The sequence below is a fragment of the Mauremys mutica genome, chromosome 5, assembly GCF_020497125.1.
Source record: "Mauremys mutica isolate MM-2020 ecotype Southern chromosome 5, ASM2049712v1, whole genome shotgun sequence".
NCBI lineage: Eukaryota > Metazoa > Chordata > Testudines > Geoemydidae > Mauremys > Mauremys mutica.
Window position 1 is genome coordinate 36,069,253 of NC_059076.1, and position 21,782 is coordinate 36,091,034.

At 41.4% G+C, this 21,782-nt stretch overlaps 1 protein-coding gene and 1 long non-coding RNA gene across 8 annotated transcripts in view; one reads left to right on the top strand and one right to left on the bottom strand.

Moving 5' to 3' along the window:
• The window catches only part of LOC123371276, a 60,224-nt gene that overhangs the window by 33,106 nt on the left and 5,336 nt on the right, over window positions 1–21,782 (top strand). Inside the window, exon 11 of one of the 4 annotated variants that reach the window (XR_006579743.1) lies at window positions 4,749–4,899. The exons of 1 other annotated variant lie outside the window; for it this stretch is intronic. This is a non-coding gene — a long non-coding RNA (uncharacterized LOC123371276). Of the gene's footprint in view, window positions 1–1,737; window positions 1,863–2,868; window positions 3,481–4,748; window positions 4,900–21,782 lie in introns of those variants that run through there. 2 more of the 4 variants (XR_006579742.1, XR_006579744.1) reach the window with 2 other exon arrangements.
• The window catches only part of NPNT (nephronectin), a 77,166-nt gene that overhangs the window by 5,880 nt on the left and 49,504 nt on the right, over window positions 1–21,782 (bottom strand). For all 4 annotated transcript variants that reach the window (XM_045018670.1, XM_045018671.1, XM_045018673.1 and 1 more), the window contains 3 exons: window positions 19,664–20,122; window positions 3,237–3,332; window positions 2,805–2,903 (listed from right to left, as the gene is read on the bottom strand). In XM_045018670.1, the coding sequence (XP_044874605.1) occupies window positions 2,805–2,903; window positions 3,237–3,332; window positions 19,664–20,122 (654 nt within the window). The remainder of the gene's footprint in view (window positions 1–2,804; window positions 2,904–3,236; window positions 3,333–19,663; window positions 20,123–21,782) is intronic.

Here is a 21,782-nt window from a genome sequence, read left to right on the forward strand (position 1 = left end):
TGTTAGTCTGGTTCTGTAGAAGCAGCAAAGAATCCTGTGGCACCTTATAGACTAACAGACGTTTTGCAGCATGAGCTTTCGTGGGTGAATACCCACTTCTTCAGATGCAAGCCACTTCTTCTCTTGCATCTGAAGAAGTGGGTATTCACCCACGAAAGCTCATGCTGCAAAACGTCTGTTAGTCTATAAGGTGCCACAGGATTCTTTGCTGCTTCTAAATTATAATAGTTTAACCTTTTACTCTGAGGTTTAGTCAGTTTTAGTCTAACTAGATTTGAATATTTCTTGTTCAGTTTGATCGTTGCCTAAATGTTTGTTCTAAGCAAAGCTATGATGATTTTTTTTTAAATCATCTCTTTGCAAGAAAGTATGAATGTGATTTTAACAAAATAATGTGCCAAGACAAAGAAAAAAGTCCATAATCTCAGTCTTCAATTCAGCAAAGCATCTGCCTGAATTCCATGAGACAATCACATGCTTAAATGCATTGCTGAGTTGGCTCCTCAGACAGGAACAGAGTCATGCAGTGTGATCTGCTTAAAAAAGTATGGTATGCTTTGTCTACACTTTGTTTTTGGAACAGTACAACTAAATTGGTAGAAAAAACATTCAGTTAGTTCAGTATGACCCTCTAGCATGGACAAAGTTATACCAGGATAACTGCATCCACTCTAGAGAGTTGCACAGATTTATCTAAATTAGTAGGAAAACATTCATAGTGTGTACGTAGACAAGCCCCTACAAGAATAGACCTTCACCTAATTTCTACATATAAGGTAAACCTAAAGAAATAGCCCAGCACCTTTAAAATGTAGCTTCTGATAAACCACTTAAAAAAAACCCCTAAACATCAGGGCTTTGAAAGCCAGGAAACAATTGGCCAGCTGTAAAGAATAAATCTGTGAAATGATTGGGGTTTGGTTTGGTTTTAACGGTTTGTAAGTAGCAGCAGTGTATGGGTAAGAAGCTGGTAACATAGAATATAACTGGAAAAAAATGTATGAAAGAGTTCCAGCCAGCTAGCCAAGTGATCTTTTTGAAACTGATGCTTTTCAAAACAACCCTGGAGTAAACAAAATTCATGCACTTTAAGTGAGTACACCTAATCAGAAACTCATTGTAGGCCACAAGCATCTTAAAAGTTATATGTATGTAATGCTAAATGATGTCTTTTCTGAGCCTGAGTCACATGAGAAAGGAGTGGTGCTTAGAGGCACCATACCAATACAGTCAGGAGGGGGAGGATGGAGATCATGCTCCTTACTACATCTGTTGAACAGGTTTAATCAGTACTGCCCCCAGTGCAGCCTTGGTGTGCAAGGATGATGGCCCTGACCTGACTCCATCAGATAAGCACTCTATTACAGTGCTGAATACTTTGGTCCTTGTGCTGGAGAAAAAGACTTCCTTCGCCCTACCCCCCCATTGGGGCTATGATTTAACTCATAGTATTTTACAACCAGGGAATGCATTTCCTTTCAGTGTCTACAATCAGTCACATGAGGCATTCTTTCTATGATGTAATCCTATAGGGTCTAATGGAGAGCTAAAGGAGTGTGTCTAATCTCCATCCCTTTGGTAAGAGGGCTGAAGGGGAATGCATGGTCAGGACTGTATGTTTAAAACAGAACATCACCATATAGCTCTCAGTACTATGTGGAGACAGATTTGGCAGCAAACATTGACTTGTGTCCAGCCTTGATTTTTTTGTAAACTCAGTGTATTCTTTTTGTAGAGAGAGCAGATTCTCTGAGGTCATAGAATCATAGAATTCAAGATCAGAAGGGACCATTATGATCATCTAGTCTGACCTCCTGCAAGATGCAGGCCACATAAGCCGATCCACCCACTCCTTTAGCAAGCGACCCCTGCCCCATGCTTCGGAGGAAGGCGAAAAACCTCCAGGGCCACTGCCAATCTACCCTGGAGGAAAATTCCTTCCCGACCCCAAATATGGCGATCAGCTGAACCCCGAGCATGCGGACAAGACTCTCCAGCCATACCCTCTGGAAAAAGGTTAAGAATATCATATCATTGACCCAGTATGGAGTGGTTCACTGCCCTGAGTGAATACCAGCTGGGATCCAGAAAGAGCCTGTGATTTGTGGCCTTTGTTTCATTCAACTCAATATTCCAAGGTCCGTTTTTGCTACCTGAGATGTACGCTGTAAATTTTGAAAAATTATATATAGTAAAAATCTACCCTCCTTCCCTTTTTACTAAAAGTTTTCCTATGTACATACTTCTGTAATATTTTATATTGGATTTCTGTAAACTATGCTCTGGGAATGTTAAGATAGAAACAGAACTTTGTATTTAACAGTAGAGCCAAAATTATTTCCAGCTTTGGCCACAATTTTAGTATTACCATGCAAATAATTATGTTGGCATGGCAATTTTAAAAATATCTCCTCATATCCTTGAACTATAGATTTTGCTTCAAATAGGAATAAATAAATTGGGCCACATTCCAAGTTTTTTCCCTATTCAATTAAGGAAGCTAAGAAAGGAGGAAAGAAAACACTTTACTGTTCCTATCTAGAAGATACAGGCTAACAAAGAGCCGGTTCCCCAGTTGAGGTATAGTGATGTACTTCCATTCAATGGTGTCATCAACACTGAAGTAGCAAAACCCCCACTACATTTAATGGGAGCAGGTCCTAAAACCATTGAGTAGTAGGCCATTTCTTAACCTACTGTCAATTAGCAAAGTTTTGAGAAATTCCTTCTGCACAGATTAAATGTAATGGGAGCAGGCTTGGGTTCTTAAATTAAACAGGTGTGACTGGACAAAGTTATTGTACCTGATGGATCTCTAAGTGGTTCCCAGTGCAAATCATCATCTTTATCTCTGATCCATCCACACAGACCACGATCGAAGTTACAGCTGTGCACCAGGATACCTGCAAGGAACAGACCAGACAGACACATAAGAACAGTCCTTGATCCTTAAGGCTGGTGGACCACTCACCAACGTTCTGACTGGATAGAATTTACAAGTGCAATATACTGAGTTATAAAAAAAGCGACAGCAATATTAACAAGTACTAGGCAAATAACAGTGTCACTTAATATACTATTTAGAGCACAAACCTGTGTTGTTAAAACCCACATTTGTAAAGGAAGCATTAGACCAATTAGTTGAAGGGACACAGTTAAAACAAAGATGGTATAAAAACAGCTGATATGCAGATATCCTGTAAAACTGTATCCTGAATAGTAAACTTGATAAGTACCTGGATCATCATTTGCTTCATCCTCATCTGCACTAATCCCTCTTTCAATTTCAAATATTTCAAACAGATTATTGCTCACTCCAGGCTGTCGTGGAACTGGAAGAGAAAGTAATTTTGAAAGAAATGAATGAGGTAGATAAAAAATAGTCAATGACCTACTTACTTATCTTTAATAAAAGGCAGAGAGAAAGCCTCAGGCTTATGCTCTTCTTGATTAATTCAATATATTTAATTAAATCTCACATGAAGAATCATAAACTTCCCCCCTCAGTGATTTATGCTAGAACATTTGTCTCTGTAAAAGGTGATTCAAAAAATTCTGAAGGCTCTGCAAATGAAGGGCGTTTAAAAAAAGTTCTCCACAAATACATTTTCAAATAAATAAATCAGTCAAATGTGCTCTCTGCTAAAGCCTGAGCTGCCCCAAGTCAGCATCTCAAAGGATCTGGATTACTAACTTTCACTGCCAGTAATGGGAATCTGAGGTCACACATGAGAGAATCTGCAATAATACCCCATGCACCTGACCAGCATTTAGAAACACCACAGTATAAAAGATTAGAATAAAACTTGACAATAATCCCTAAATGATGAAGATCAGGATTATATTTTGGAATAGGTGATACAGTTTACAATACTGATGCCTGAGGGTCAAACAGTAATCTGAAGAGATAATCGAGCATGCAAAGGAGAAAATGCAAGGTCAGAGGTTTGTTTTAAAAACTTATTTCAGTTGAGTAATAGTCTACCAACAAATCCAGGCTTCTGTGCTTTCTGTCCTCCTTTGGCAATGTTGGTTAAATTTATTCTAAAAACATAGCTTAATGTAGCAAAATAATAGAACCCAGGTCTTCCATTTACCAGAACTTTACTTAATACACGTGCTGAGTACTGCTCAAGAAAGAAACATTGAGGGACAAATAAGTGACATAGCAGTTTGCTCCCAGTCCTTCTCCCCCCGTGCTGCTGCCTACACCTCTTCCCACCCATAGCCTCCTCTCCTCCTTTTCCCCAGACTGCACATCATTCAGTTCCAATGCAGGAGACGTGGCATTTCCAAAGGACTGTAGATTTGACATCACAGCCTCTTGATTTGGTGCTTCCCAATCCTGAGAGCTAAGCACTGTGTGCACGTGGGAGAAGAGGGATAAAGCTCCACCCAGGAGCACTAGAACCCCTCTGAACACAGACCCCAATGCCGCTGCCTTGCTGTGTGATCTTGGACAAGTCACTTATCCTCCCTACACTTTATTTTGCCTACCCCATAAGGATGTTGCAAGGCCTCACTGAAGAATAATAACTGCCAGACTAAGTTCTTTGGGGGCAGGGACTGTCTAGTCTGTGTTTGTACAGTACCTGTCATGGGGCACTGGTCTCCACTCTACAGCGATACAAATTATAATCACAGGCCTCCCAAGTGCCACACATTTCTCTTTAATGTCACACTTGCCTCCATTTTCTCTCACACTGCAAGGCAGCATGAGCCAAAATGTCTCCTGGTCTCATCCTCAGGCACAAGGAAGAGAGAAGGGGGGATAGACAAGAAGCTCCTTTGCTGCACATGCACTGCTTCCTTCCTGCCTAAGAACTTCCAGCACAGCTGGAGCAGGAGAGAGACTGGAGCTCCAGCCTGCACACCTGGCAAGACACATACAATGGTCAGGTAACAGCTGTTACTACCGTGTGAATTGTGGGAACTGAGGATATCAGTTCCTGTATTCCCCATTGCTTCTCTCACTTTATGCACATCTCAACCCCTGCCATACTCATTGCTTTCACTACACCCTTTTCCTATCTCCTCCAGTTACCTGACTCTCCCCTGCTCTAGAGCCAAATGCCTTCCCCTCTTCCCCTGACCTGAAGGACTCAAAAATGGCTGGAAGTATTTTTCTGAAACTTTCTGGGTAGAGAGCATTGATAATTTCAGCCCTAAAGAGATGTGTGAGAGAAAGTTATGAGCAATTTAAAAGGGGAGTTTAGAATGGAAGCTGGAATTCAACCATAATCATAGCTGTCACTATAATACAGGCCCTGTGTCCCAGTCGCTGCACTCAGCTGTATAACAACTACACAGAAAGGAAATAATCTCTTTGCCCATGAGGGAGTCTTGGCTATGAAACTTGGAAAAGCCAGGACTCCTTGAAATTAAAAAGGCCCTTGAGGGATTCATATTTGCAGAATATGGAATGTCTGCAATGATTGAGTATACTGCTACTTAAATACACTGACCTTGAAATTCCAGACAGTTCCAGGGACCCTTACTCTACTAACGGTTCTCAGTGCTGCCTTGACTCAAGATATTCTGTAGCATTCTTCTAACCACATCTGTTGCCAAATTTAGTTTTCCAGATACAGTACACGAATGTTGTGTCTGAAGGACAGCTGTAGCTAAATAGATTATTGCACTTGTTACAGCTGTCTTGAAAATTCCTCTTCCAGCCACACACCTAGCACATCATTAATGACAGTAGTAATGCATTTCAGACTTATCCTCAGATATTACAGCTCCCTGTGGTGCTTAGAATATTTATGGTTTGACTTAATTATTCATGCCACCAAAACATAAGAACTAGAAGCATGCTTGCAATTCAGTTTTAAAATAAATTCTAAAATGTACCAATAGGCTTTTTAGATGACTGAAAATAAAGATGAATTTAGTGATTTAAGATTCTGACCAGAAATGAATATGGTTATTTCTATTAAATCACACCCAAACTGAGGAAGAACACACTTTGCTTCCAGTGCAAAAAAGACACTCTGGCTAAAATGTGTAAACACCACTGTTGAATGTGTACTCTAACTTGTCAAATCCAGGGAACTGGAAAACGCTCAGTAATATAAACAGAATCTTAAATCAGGATCAAATAGATTTTATAATATATGGTTACAACTTTGGGAATTTTAGCAAAATAAACAGGTAATGATAAGTGCTTGTGCAAACACAAATATGTGCTTTAAAGGTAACAAATTACATGTTATGAAGATATTTTTAATCCTTGTATGCAACATTCATGTATGTTAATAATCAAACAAGCTCCCCACAGACCAGGACCCATCAACTCAAAGAGGCAATAGACCCTGCCATAAAAACCAGACATAAAACTTGCAGACATATCTCCACTATTACGATGATTGAGCACAACACACCTTTCAAGATCCATAGGTTCTACACATACTGACCACCTCATCTAGTGCACTGAATGGCCCAATAACTGTGTGGGTGAAATGAGACAATCACTATACTCTTGAGTGAACTCACACAGAAAAATGATAAAAGACAAAAACACCATATTGCTTGTGGGCAAATACTTTTCACAAAACGAGCATGCCATATCTGACCTCTCAATTCTCATCTTCAAAGGAAACCTGCACAACACGACTCTGGGAGCATAAATTCATAATTTTGTTAGACACCAAAAATCATGAACTCAATAAAGACACTGGATTTATGGCTCATTACAAATACCTAGAACCCACTAACCCACGTTTCTCCTATAACTGCTCATTTCACCTGGAATGGTCACTTGCAACATGTTAACTCCTTCCGATAATCTGTTCCACCTCCTATTTAGCTGTGACACTGACAGTACCTTTCCCAGGTCTGAAGAAGAGCTCTGTGTAAGCTCTAAAGCTTGTCTCTCTCACCAACAGAAGTTGGTCCAATAAAAGATAATACCTCACCCGCCTTGTCTATTAATCAAACAAAAGATTTAAATAAACTGCATTAAACTGGATATTTTCCCCCTCATATTTCGGTTAGCTTTAAGAACAGTTATTTCTCTTATTATTTTCTTCCATTGTAAACTCTTTAGCATTAGGAATGTCTTTGTCCATTTGTAAAGTACTGTAGGTCATGTTCTTATACTCTCTCTCATGTTGAATAGCACCTACTCCACAAATAATCCCAATGACTTCAGTTTGACATTGTTTGCAGAGCAAAGTCTAGTGTAAGTAAGAGTATTAGAATCTGGCCTTTTTATTTATAGCGCAATACATTTTTAATAATAGTTTTGCTATTTTGTTTTTAACAACTGTTTTGCTTATACATTAATTTTCTTTGGCGTTAACATTACAAAAAAAACCCATATAAAAGCTCTGCCTATCCTGAAAATAGTTAATATTTATGCTGTTGCATGGTTAGTGTAAGTTTAATATGCAAATGAAGATAATCATTAACCTCCTCAGCAAGCCAACAAACCAAAATGGAAAAGCTCCAGAAAAGAGACTGAGCCCCAGTCGTACACAATAACCTACTCCTTCCCCCAAACCCTATCAAACAAATGGCATTTGCAGCATGCCCATGTTATTGAGTACAGGCTATTTCAGACCAAGGAAGGGAGCAAGTTTCAGAGTCCTGGGGCCCTCACTGAGAATGCCCTGCTCTTCTTTTATAATGAGGGTGATTCAGCTTGAACTCCTCTTCCTACTGGAGCTACGGCAGTAAGACACCAGGAAAGAGAGAGTCTTTCAGATAGGCAAATTTAGCAGTAATGCCTACACAAAAGATTTAAGATCTATTTCAGCTAGGTGCTTAAGCACATGCCTAACTTGAAACATGTGACTAGTGTGATGGATTTTTGTTGAATCAGGGACTTACAAATTCTTAAAAATCCTTAATGAAATTGACTGCCAATTGATAGTAAAAACTCTAATCGCTACACAGGGCATTACAAACAAAAGTGAATCAGTTTGAAAGATACCACAACAATGTTTTTAAATGAAATAAAACAGAATAAGTAACTATCAAAGAGGGAGTATTCTGAAAGTCCAATGGCAAAGTATTGTAGAATTAGAGCTGGATGAATAGTGAAAAATAAGTTTTCAAGAAAATGCAATGGAATAAAAACCACAAAATTTGCTTTGGCATCCAGAGATCCATTTTACATGCTATTCATAGTCAGGAGCTGGTACCTGGCTTGGGAGTTCATTGGGCTTCACACCAGTGGATGGAGCAGCACTGACACCTTATAAGAGAAATTTTCCATATGAGGAGAGATTAAAGAAGACTGGGACTTGTCGGTTTGAAAAAGAGCTGACTACGGGGGAATATAATAGAGGTCTATAAAATTATGAATGGTGTGGAGCAAGTGAATACAGAAGTGGTGTTTATCCCCTTACATACACATGAAGCAGGGGTGACACAATAAATTAATAGGCAGCAGGTTTAAAACCATAAGGATGTGTTTCACGAAGTGCACAGTAAACTTGTGGAACTATTACCAGGGGGATGTTGAAGTATAACTGGGTTCAAAAAAGAATTAGATAAATTCACGCAGAGAAGGTCCATCTAAATGGCTATTAGCCAAGATGGTCAGGGACACAACCCCAGCCTCTAATTGCCAAAAGCGGAGAGTGGACAACAGAGGATGGATCACTTGATAAATTGCCCTGTTCTGTTCACTCGCTCTGAAGCATCTGGCACCGGCCATTTTTGGAAGACAGGATTATTGGGCTAAATGGACCATTTTGTCTGACCCAGTATGTTCTTATGACCCTGCCATCTTTCCTCTACTAGCCAGAATCCAAGGGAAACTGAATGGCCCTGTAGTTTTCCTCTCCTTTCCTAGCACTCTATAAGGAGATGTATGGTGAAGAGGGATTTGAGAACACAAGCACGTTGCCTATAAACTTCTAGATCTTATGTAACCAACAATCAGCGGGTGCAATTGCGATGGGTCAGTTCAGGGAAACGGTCTCCTTTCAGATACATTTATTATCTTGTTTCTATTCTCTTCCCTGAGCTTGCCCCATCAGCCAATATGATGCAGTGTCACTTCACCCTATGCTATCAGTACCCAGGACCAGTATTGGTGAACTCCCTGTCCTATTCTGATCTACTATAACCATTTAACATAACAAAGTTCACCCTGTTAGCATTATCTTTTGCAGCTTTTCTTCCACACATTGTAACCCCTCCTCCCCCTACCTGAGGGCAGGAGTTTAGGGAGACTGGCCAGCAATGCATGGCAGTATGACTCTGCAATAGCCGTGTTCCCCTAGGAGGGAATGGGGAGTATTTTGGCCCCATTCTGATGTCCCTAAATTATGCAGGTGCCCTGAGAACTGTAGGACATTCTGGCAGATCTTTGTGCCTCCAGAGGTTTGTGCCTGCTGCCTGCTACACGAGACCCTTGTCATTTTGCCTACCCCACTTGCAGAATGAATTGCAGGAAATCTCACATGGGAGATGATAGTTTCCTGGCCCTTGCACAGGTTTTCTAGCTTTACAGGACAAAGTGGTCCCCAAGTCACTAGATGAAATTCCACTTCTAGTCCCTGTTTACCGTATAGACATGAACATTCATGTATAGCAAGTTTAATATAACTATGTCTAATTTAGGGCCCCACACTAAGTTTTCTCCAAATATCATCCAAAAGACCCCTTCTAATGTTAATTTCACAAACTTTGAGAATGCTTTAAAAATGCCCTTTTCAGTGCTGGATTCTAATGAAAGGAATGTGCACTCAGATCCAGCAAACAAGGGAGCTACCATATAAGACACAGGAGCCTTAACATGGTCCATATGTACTCTTCTTTCCTAAGACCGCTAAGTATGCTGAGTGGAGATCCGTGGGAGAAAGAATTTGGCACAATTATTTCTTCTGAACTTTCCAAGCCTTTTGTGTGTACTTTACTTAGCGTATCAGTGTAGTTTTCACTTTACTTCAACTGCTTGATAAGACTGTTAAATATAAACTTGACTTCTTCTTAGAAGATTCCATGAACTATATACACTGCATGGTATTTCTCAAGGAGGCTGTACGGTAGAACTACATAGTTGGGTGAGCCAATACACTAATTCTACAGCATTCCTCAAGTTATTGAGTAAAGTTCTTCATAAAGGGATGGGAGAGGGGGTTTTTTTTTGTTTTGTTTTTTTGTTTTTTTTTTTACCAGCTACGTAAGAACAATTCTCACGCTGCCTTTTAATCTTGAAAAAGTCTTGTTACTTCTTTCACCTGTTCGCCAATGGCTAAATTTGGGAAGCTGAGGTATGGTGAGTATATTTTGGCGTTATTCATGGTTATGGCCCTCAGTTTTTTGGCGATTCCAATAACAAAAAAGAAACTGAGAACTGAAGCATAGCTTCATATTGTTATTAACAATACTAAAACAATAACAAAAATAGTAATATAATGCAGTTTAAATGATTCCGTACTGGAGCAATTATGCATGCAATTCCCACTTGTCAATAAATGTAATTAAGACATAGATAAGAAAGTTCCATTCTTAAAGCAAATTAAACTTGGTTAAACTCTTACTCAAAAAATAAAAAAAATAAAAAGAGGAATAGTTGCGAAGTCTCCAGTGCTCACATATATTAGAAATAGCTAAACTAGAAAACCAAACAGTCAGGGGCTAGCTAGGTCATGACCCTCGGTCCCTGAAGCACCTTGAGAGTGCCTTCCTATTTTGCCCCAGGCAGGAAAGGAGATTAGTGTGTCTGGAGTTGAGGTGGGGGGAGAGGGGCAGAGGTTAGACTGGGGAAAATGTACATCATCTCACCCCACCACAAGCCACCCTACCTGCCCATGGTATGTTGCCTAAAATTCTGCAACCTGAGGCCCCATTAATTTTTGCATAGGGAACCTCTCCCCGCTTTTACGGAGGGTTTCCAATAGCAGCTACTGATACGTCGTAACTGAAGAGCAGCTGTATTGCATATTAGCAAGGACCTGGGGGACACAGAGTTTCTTCATGGACGGCTTTGTGCTTCTGGCAGATTTCTTGAGAGCCTGGAAGGTCTGCAGGCTTTTGGGTGGAGGGAGGAACATGATGATTTTGGGAAAACTCTTGCAGTCTCTCCCGTTCTTGTGTATCATTATACATAGGAGAGGGCAACATGGCCCTAATCTAAGGCCTGGTCTACACTAAGGTGGGGGTCGAACTAGGGTACGCAAGTTCAGCTACGCGAATAGCGTAGCTGAACTCGAAGTACCCTAGTTCGACTGACTTACCCGTCCAGACGCGACGGGGTCGAACTCCGCGGCTCCAAGGTCGACTCCGCCACCGCCGTTCACAGTGGTGGAGTTCCGGAGTCGACCGGAGCATGCGGGGAGTTCGAACTATCGCGTCTTGATTAGACGCGATAGTTCGAACTCCGAGAAGTCGAACTCACCACGTCGACCCGGACGGTGAGTATAGACCTACCCTAAGTAGAGCCCAATTCTGTATTCTTCAGGCAGGTATAATGCCCACTAACTTCTTTAACCTAACCCTTGTTACTGATATTGAAGTGCATTTTTATAAATGTAGAATTGTTCAAGACCTGTCCTATTAAATCTCTTTAAAAATGGAACGGCTTTTCTTTCAGCAAACAGATGTAGAAGATGAACAATGGCTATACAATCAGTATGAGACACAAACAGACCATCATAAGCAGCAAGCACAAGCTCGAAAGAATCAAATGTGAGCACAAAATTGCATGGAAGAATGTTGGAAGTATGCGATTTACCCTTTACATAAAGGATTCAGGCTCTATGACTCAGCTCCAAATGCCACATAACAATGAAACACCTATTTTCATAAAAACATTAAGCCAAACTCATTTTGAAAAGGTATCAGAATATTGGGCCAAACTAATCCAAAATAATGTAACTCCACTGACATCAGTGACTCAGGGTCTACATTCTTTACCTTTAGCACTCTCATTTTGATGGATTCAAGGATTACACAACCACACTTGCTACGCCTTCTAAGGCAGGGGTGATGTGGCCTGAGGGCCACTTCTGGGTATGGAAATTGTATGGTGAGCTATGAATACTCACAAAATTGGGGTCTGAGGTGCAGGAGGGGGTGCGGGCTCCAGCTGAGGGTACAGGCTCTGGTGTGGGGCCAGAAATGAGTTCAGGGTGCAGGAGGGGGCTCCAGGTTGGGGCGGGGGGGTGAGGGCTCCAGCTGGCGGTGCGGGCTCTGGGGTGCAAGAGGGTGGGACCGAGGGGTTCGGCAGGTAGGAGGGGGGGATCAGGGATGGGGCAGGAGGTTGGGGCACTGGAGGGGGTCGGGGCACAGGCTCTCGGTGGCACTTACCTCAGCTCCTGGAAGCAATGGCATGTCCCCCCTCTGGCTCCTACATGGAGGTGTGGCCAGGTGACTGTGCCCTCCTCCATCCGCAGGTGCTGCCTCTGCAGCTCCCATCAGCCACGGTTCCCAGCCAATGGGAGCTGCAGGGGTGGCGCTTGAGGCAGGGGTAGTGTGTAGAGACCCCTGGCTGCCCCTATCCGTAGGAGCCGGAGAGGGAATATGCTGCTGGTTCTGGGAGCAGTGCAGAGTGGGGCGAGCCCTGGACCCCGCTCCCTGGCAGGAGCTCGAGGGCCAGATTAAAAGGACCAGATCTGGGCCATAGTTTGCCCACCCCTGTTCTAAGGTCTTTTCAGTCTTAAGAGTAACCCAAAAAATTCAAGTATCAGAGGGGTAGCCGTGTTAGTGTGGATCTGTAAAAGCAACAAAGAGTCTTGTGGCACCTTACAGACTAACAGACGTTTTGGAGCATGAGCTTTCGTGGGTGAATACCCACTTCGTCGGATGCATGTTATCCGACGAAGTGGGTGTTCACCCACGAAAGCTCATGCTCCAAAACGTCTGTTAGTCTGTAAGGTGCCACAAGACTCTTTGTTGCTTTTCCCAAAAATTCATTAACATAAAACAAGCTTTTTTATAAAAATGGGAATTGAACATCCAAATCTTTTAGGTGGCTTTGAAAATCTCAACCTTAAAGACTAATAAATTCTGCTCATTAAGAGCCTTATCCAAAGTCCATTTTAGTCAATGGAAAGATGCCTACACACTTCAATGGACTCTGGATCAGATCCTGAATCATTGAATATTAACTCCGTGCTACATTCCAGCAAGTTTTCATTCACGCTGTGTCAATATCAGGAGAAGATTATCCTTGCTGATAGTCAGATGAGGCAATGGAATCTAAGTGGTTCAGAAGAGAAGAATAGTAAGTCTATGAACAAAACCCACTCTATCGTCTGTTTTGTTTCAGACGGTGAGATGGTCCATTTTAAGTCCTTTTTTAGTCCTATAGTAAATACTGGTAAAAGAGTAAAATATCAAAGTAATCTAAAACCTTTCCAAAAAAGGACCACGTTATCTAAATGTCAGTCTAACCTACACCAGTCGGTGTCATCATTAAGCAGACTAATGAAAATTACAGCGGTCCGAATGACAGTGCTAAGCAGCAGATTCAGGGACATTCTGCAGTGGATATTTCAGAGAATTTAACCTAGTGTAGTGCTTCTCAAACTTTTGTACTGGTAACCCTACACATAACAAGCCTCTGCGTGCGACCCCTCCTTATAAATTAAAAACACATTTTTATATATTTAACATCATTATAAATGATGGAGGCAAAGTGGGGTTTGGGGTGGAGGCTGACAGCTCATGACCCCCCCATCTAATAACCTCGCAACCCCCTGAGGGGTCCCGACCCCCAGTTTGAGAATCCCTGACCTGGTGTATGGGACAGGAAGCCAGAGAAGCAGAGACGTTGCCAAGAATATATTTAGGAAAAATAAATAAAAAACCCTGAGATGTGTGTCTGTTTTCTACAAGAACATTATCAGGCATATTGTCTTTGCTGATCTGATCAGTAATATGCTGAGGCACCATGAATTCATTGCTGGATACAGTCAAATGGTGCTGAGGCATCACTCCCCTTCACTATGTGCCCCATATCCTGCCACCTACTGAAGCCCCTTCCTCCCATCCAAGTATAATATACCAAAAATGTCACCCACCTATTGGTGGTGGTCAACTGAGCTCCCAGAAAGGCCCAACATTTGCAGCACTGAGCTATCATTCCGCTGCAGCACTAACTGTTGGAAACAACAAGACATTATACTGAAGAAGTTACTCCCTCAAGCCCTTTATGTAGTGCAGGCAGGGCTAGAAAGCCAAGTCACAATCTCCCTCTATCAGCAATAGCTGCCCACCCCAGGGTATAAACCAGCCTGAAGGTCCAAATTTGATTGCCTAAAATTTAAAAGTTGCTAAGGCAGAACAGGATTGGCCAATATGCCCAGTACTGCCCCCTAGTCTATGCCACAACGTACCACCTCTCACCATTTCCCATTTTTTCTGACTGTCCCACTGCAGTATTATTGCGAGCCCTCAGCCATGCACTGAGGGGGAACTAGTCTAGCAAAGCCAGCACAGTTCCTGGAAATAGTTTACTATGCTCAGTTCAGTCCTGCATCACCGTCAGCGAGGAGGCTGACCTTAGTAGCATCCACCAAATCGTCCCCTTCCAGGTGTACAACGATGGTTGCAACGTGTGTGTATTGCTGCTGTCGGGTCAGTGGAGCAGGGCATGATCTTTTTCATGCCCCCTCAGGTCCCACCTGGGGATGACAGGGACCTCAGTGCAATTCACACTTCCTTTTGTGGTTGGCTTGCTGCTAGATGTCAACAGGGAACAGCTTCTGTTGCCAGACATGGGTATCAATCACTGTCATCCCTAGGACTTAAGCATATGGGTGCTGGCCAAGGTGAATCATGGGTGGCTGACCAGAAAATCTGCTGGAGTGTTAGAATCAGCCTTAGCAGGACATTTTAGGATGTTTATAAGTCTCTGAAAGTTCAATAAACCATATCAAATGGAATTAGCAATCAAGAGAAACTATAAAGAGCTTATCTGACCATAACTTTTTAGTTAACTTTTCAGCTGATGATGTTGGAGTTTTGATTGACTGATCGATTAATTTTTCAGTCTAGAAATAGATTCAGATTTTGATCCACTTTTGGAATGTTGCTTCTCCTTTTGTACAAGAAGGAAATAAATGTCAATATCCACAGCTGTCTCATGCACTCATGTCTGAAAATTCTGGGCAGCTTTGAACCTCTATCTAATCTATGGCATTTCTAACACACCTGTCATCATAATATCTAAGCTCCATGAAACAATTTTAAAAAATGCATACGCTAAAGGGAAGTATTTGCACAGTCTCTTCCTTGCTCCCAGTATGCTGTATGGATTTTTGTTTGACTGTTTCTACATCTTGTCTTGCCTTATCTACTTTCCCCCTCCCCCTCCCATTTGTCCAACTGAGTGAGTCTTGGAGAGATGTCACTACCAGGGTGGGCCACTTAACAAAGAAGGGAATGTTGCATTTGAATATGGTCAGGCAGTGTCTGGTCTGATCTGGTGACAGAGGATTCCACCTGGGTGTGTAACCCAGGGGCAGCTGCCTATTTGGGGAGTACACTTAGAATCAGTGGCTAACTGATTGTAACACTTTCTTTTAGGTGACCCCACTACAGTGCTCAGTCTGCTATATGCTCCACTTTGGCGAATGAGCCCACGACAAAATCACAGGACGGGAGATGGAAGCAAGATACAGGGGATAAGTTAGCAGACGGGTTCAGAAAAGGAGGGGGAGGAACAACTTGAGCTTGACTTTGAACTTGGCCTTTGCATTACAAAGGAAGGTGGGAACAAAGCTCTAAAGCTACCCAGTAATTTACAGCACCAGCCAGGGGTGGGAGCAGAGCTGGGTAGAGCTAGTTAGGTCAGGAAGGCTGGCAGCTCCTTTGTGCTATGTATAATGCTTCATTATAATGTATAATGCTATGTATAATGCTTCATTGCTGTTTCTCTGACATTCTAACAATACACACATACATACGGGTCCTGAACACTTAGGAAAAATCCTGATGTCCAACAGGCCCCTTACTTCTGTGGAAGGGAGCTCCAGTGCTGACCTGACTAATCCTAAGGATGATGAGGCTGGTGCAATGGGGCGATGTGATGCACTGAGGCCCAGAAAAGGGTGGAGAGCCTAGTCATACAAATAGAACATTGGAAGGGGATGGGGGGGGGGGAGGATTTTAACTTTAGGAGGGACAGGGAGAGAATTCAGGGCTGACGGAGGATGGTTTTCACCAACTGTAATTTTTGCACTAAATAGACAAAAACCATCTCTTTACGACAGGAATCTAACATCTACATAGGAACCATGATTGCAGCCATTATGTACGTTTTCAATCTGGAACAATATTGGGGAACATAAACAAAGCAAGCCAGTATAGTGAAAATACATGAGAATTGCCATCTTTTCTGAATGAGCTGAGTGAGGGAATATAACAGCTTCCTTCCTACACGCTATCCCCTCCTTAAATACACACCTGAAAGCTCTCTGTGGCAGTAGGGCATGAGAGGCCAACAGGCGTGGCTTTCTCTATGCTACATAGTGCTGAGCACACTGATAGTGCTCACTGAATAACAAACAACAAAAACAGAGCTGTGATGGAAACTGTTTTGCAACCGTGACTGCAGGTTTCACTTCCAGAGTGAACATTATAATATGCTCACTTAATAAGTGCCTTGGGACGGGGGCTGTGTGTTTGCTGAGTTGAGGGACAGTGCCCACCACATTCTGGGTGCTATCAAAATACAAATAATTTAAAACATAAATGACAACATAGCAGGCCTGCTGCAGGTTACCCCAGGAGTGCCCTACAACTTGTCAACATCTAGAGCATGAAAGGAATCTTGAATCTTGCTCACACCTTTGATTTTATGTATATCAAATAAATCTTTAATATGGGATGAAGAGAAGGGATAACATTAGATTAAAAAAAACATATCTATGGATTTGATATGGAGGGTGGCTGAGTACCAATATGGCCTATTAAAGTCCATGATAGTAGCAGGTGCACAGCGTGTCTCAGAATCAGGCTGATTTGTGTACTGAAGTGTATTGAAGGATAAATAACTGGTCTCCGGCTATGTATACATTTCACAAACTACTAATGGCTACTCCTGAGCACTCGTAAACAAAAACATGATACACCCTCTGCAGATAATCTCTTTTCCTTGGTTCCTGGCAACTACAAAAATTTAAGATCACATTGAAAAAGCAAACAAACAGCTTCCAGAATTCAAATCCCTATATCTTGATCGCTATATAAATGAAAGCACGCTTCCCAAAATAGAAAAATCCTATAGAATTAGTAGAGAAAGATATATTTTATAGGTTTTTTTAAACTGACCTAGGTAATTTTCTACTAAATTGTATTTCTGCTATAAAATTCTATAAGATGGTTCAAAAAACTTGTAGATGGGAGATCACTGACTGCTGAATTCTTTAGATTTTTAGAGTAATTTCTATAGAATCCTATTCCATTTTTGTAGAAACCAAAATGATTTCATCCCTATTAAATTCTATATGCCTTTTCAATAAGGTTGACAGAACTGTAACCTTGTAGGAGCTATCAGAGGAATTGTCATTTAGTTTCTCAAGGCTGCAAGCTACCTGAAGGGACTTTTTCCCATTACAGAACACTCATTATCTTTACAAAACCGCAAACATGTCATGAACAAAGGACTAAATTACCACTGCAGGCACACAGAGCACAGAGGAAATTAGGAGTGACAGATACAGCTTTATATAACATTACTTTTAACGTTTTAAAGACTTTCCTCTTTGCTACCTGCAGCTTGTAGCAGCCTAAATGTGTGTCTCTGCTAGTCATAACTAGGCTGAGAAGTTACCTAACTATAGACTTTGCTCTTGTGGGTGATCAGGATCAGTTATCAGAAATACAAAGAATACTTTAATAATGTAGGATCATAGCAATTAGAGATGGAAAGGACCTATTAGAACATTGACTTGTGGGTCCATCACCTTACTGAATATTAAATCGACACTATCCTTTACCTAGAAAAAAGGCTGAGAAAGCGTGCAAAGAATATTTTATGACAACAACTTTAGGCTGGTATCAGCTGAGTCTTACAGTAGCATACTAATTTAAAAAGCATTACTCTCCAGTTTTAGAAACTACTTAAGGGCTTGATTCTCCTCTCAGTCTCTCCAGTTTATGCCGGTACAATTCCGCTGATCTCCAAGTAGTTACTTCTGATTTACATTGGTGTAAGTGGGAAGAGACTCAAGCCCTTAGACAGATAATTGGAAATTAGAGAGAAAATAAATTAGAGATGCCAGACCATATTAAGAAATTCAGAGATTCTGTGACAATTCAAGAATGCTGATAAATACTAATGGGTGAAATAATGGTGCAAAAAGCCAGCATAAGGCTCTTGCACCACTTACATCTCACATAAGCCCTATTTTGAACACTTTGGGACTACTCATCTGAATAAAGTTACTTACATGCTTAAATGTGTGCAGGATCAGGCCCTTATAAAGTAAATAAGTTCCTTCAATATAAATAAAATATAACAAACAATTACTGCTGTCTAAAATACATTTGAGGATGTAAAAGTATATTTTTACAAAAACATTTATATTTAAGATTCAGTTTCTTAGACTGAACAAGTTATAGTGATTGTTTAAAAATGACCCTTGACAAACACTTCTAAAGATCCTTTGAATCGTTCAGAAACAACTTTTTATCTTCCTTAATTCTTTCTAGTTCATTTTTTCTCCCCCACAAAATAGTCAAACTGCCTGCAGCAGATAAAATATTACCAGAAAAACAAATCCTTTATTAAAAGGATGAAATATTTCACTGCATAAAATCATAAAGAATACACCCCTAGAAGCTACTGTATAGAAACCAAAATCACAAACAAAAAACCCACAAGTGCCTGTCCACCTGCTTTGAGACAGCAAATGTTTTCCTCCTATGTTGCTTCAGCAGCTTTATTGGCTGAAGAAAAGGGCTGATCTAACACACACTCCCAATCTCTATAATTAACTGCAGCCACAGTGCTAAAGATGAATTAGGGTGTTGAGTATTTCTTGGCAGGCATGTGTAACTACACGCACCAGCAATGTCATTTGTGGTATGTAGTAAAGCTTGCACAAAAACACTGCAATATCTTTCAGAAGCTCTCAAAATGACACTTCTACATACTATGAGCATCTTCAGTATCATGAACTGATTTTTGTAGGCACATTCCATAAAACAAGCCTCAGTATTATATTTAATGCGTTTTTGTTATGGGTTAGCAGTAAATATTAAAGAGACTACTACATGAATCCACACAACACACAAAGCATTACTGGTTCATACATCAAGTGCTATTCATGCAGCTGAAAGAATGCCCTATGTTACAGTCACTCAACACCTCAACTTTTAAACCTATTGTCCAAAATATTCAGAAGAACAATGGACCTCAACAACGCTAGGCCAGGGGACTGAACTGAAAACCTGTTAACTTCTGAATGCTAAAGTGAGCTGTTATCTCTATTGCCAGGTAGATTTAATATGGCCCATATTTCAATAGGATAACAAGAGGTACAACATACTTTATATTCACAGAGACATGCAATGTCCAATGGCAAAGGTCCATAAGGCACTGAAGTGGTAAAGGCTATCACAGTGTCACCATTTGCAATTTCATATCCTACATGCCATCTATGAAAATAATTTTCTGAAGACAATAGAATGCAACACTTCCTTTCACCTGCAATTTACACATCCTAGTCATGAAAGAACATATAGGTGTACTTACTAAACACATCCCCTCGTGGTTTCTGAGGTTCTATTTGTATTCTGTTGTCAACTGTAAATCCTTGGGGAGAGGTAGTTTCAGTGGGAACAAGAGAAGAATCTTTAGTTGTTAACTGTGGGGATCTTGCTGTTGGTGTAGGTTTTGATGTTGTAGGTTGTGGAGGTGTTGGAGGCCTTGTTGCTGGCTTCAGTGGTGGTCTTGTTGTCATCGGTTTTAGTACAAACCTAGTAGTTGGCTTGGGTGTACGCCATATTGTTGGTTTTGGTGTAGGTTGTACTGTTGGCTTGGGTGCAGGCCTTACTGTAATAACAGCTGGTATATGTGGTGGTCTCAGGGGCTGTCTTGTACCTCCGATGTCAGGAATCCTATTGGTCATACCGCTGCTGCCCTTCGGTAGTGTAGTATTGCCCTTGAATATATTATTTGGACGAGATGGTTCAATCATAACTTTAGGAATAGCTGAAAAGAGAGTGAAAATTGGAGACAATTGGTATTTGAACATCTCTCCACACAAACTAAAATGTTATATCATCACAGGAATATACGTAGAGTATTTGTTGAAATTAGTTCCTTTTGTTTAGTTTTCCACTCAACCTCCCCCCCCACCCAAGATTTTAGTATTAATACCGCTGTATTATCACATGCATTTATAAAGTCATGGTATCTTGGTATCATCATGGTATCTTGAGAGCAAGTTATGTGGTTAAAATGATTAAGGACAACCCATTACCAAAATAGGAGCCTATACTCAATCCCCTGCAGCCCCAAAATGGATACCTTTAAGGGACAGAAACAGCAAAACCTAGCCAAGAGGGGCAGTTAGTGAAAAGCCTGGTCAGAAAGATGCATCTTATGTTGAGCTCTAAAAGTGACCAGACTTGCATGCTCTCATAAGCAATCTGTCCAGCCAAGCAGGAGTGAATTCCAGAGGCTAGTTATGGCAACTGAATGTTCTGCCTCTGCAAACACCTCCCTTAGGATGATAGCTGAAGTATTCTGCAGTTGAATGTAGGGGATCATGACTGACAGAGAGAGTTTTCAAGATAACTGGGACTCTAAAACATACTCACACCATTCTGCCCCATTCAAAAGGTGGGGCAAACACCTTCTATCCTAGATTCCAAGAAGCTTTCAAAGGTAGTCTGAGGTGCCACATGTAGTAGTAGTCTAGGAACTGGTTTACACAGAAAGTTTTATTGGTGTAACTAAACTACAATGTTTAACCGATTTAATAAAACTGGTGTAAAAACCCTAGGTAGACACACCTAACTGATTTACATCCAGTTTATATTGGTGTAATTCACATTAGTAAATTCAGAGGTGCAAGCTAAACCAATGTAAGAGTGTCTAAACTCAGGAGTTTGTTCTGAACTAACTAAAATTGTTGGGGTTTTTTAAAATGATTTTTGTTAAACTGGTGCAGCTATTGTCTGTAGAAGAGGTTTAGATTTGAGTTAACAAAAGAGAAAAGTCCACATCTAAGACGAAAGGGTTCAATCTCTTGTCCAGCCCCAAAAAAGTGTTTCTCGCCAATTTTGCTACCTTGGAGACTTGGAGTAGAGAGGAGTCTAGTCTTCCTCAAGATTTGACCATGGGTGGACAGAGACTGGAGGAATAGTTACTGATTTCGCCAGTTCTTCAAAACGCTTCTTCCTGCCAATCAGCATCAATTCTGTTTTATACAGCTTGAATCTAAGCCACTTTCATCCAGATCCCCTATCTGCCAAATGCTGGGAGGAGCAAGATGGCTATGGTGAACAGATGTCCCATTTTTAAAGGCACAGTCCCGTACTTAAGCCCTCCTGTGGGTGTCCCAATGTTTTCTTAAAAATGGGCAAATTATCCCGTATTTTCTGTCTCTCCCCCCCCCCCCCAAACAGTACTGGCAGGTCCAATCCTGCTGCTGGCCAGATCCCTATTCACCAGCCACCCTCCCTCCAGTGGGAAATAGGGGGATCCAGTGGCCAACGATGGGGGTGGGTGTGCAAAGCCCATGCTGCGTGCCAGCTCTCGGCCAGTAGGACCCTGCCCCCGTCCCATTTCCATCCGGCACTGGCTGCGCGCTGCAGTGGCTGGTGAGTGTGGGCATGCCCCAGGCAGCGGCCAGTTACGTGTTACC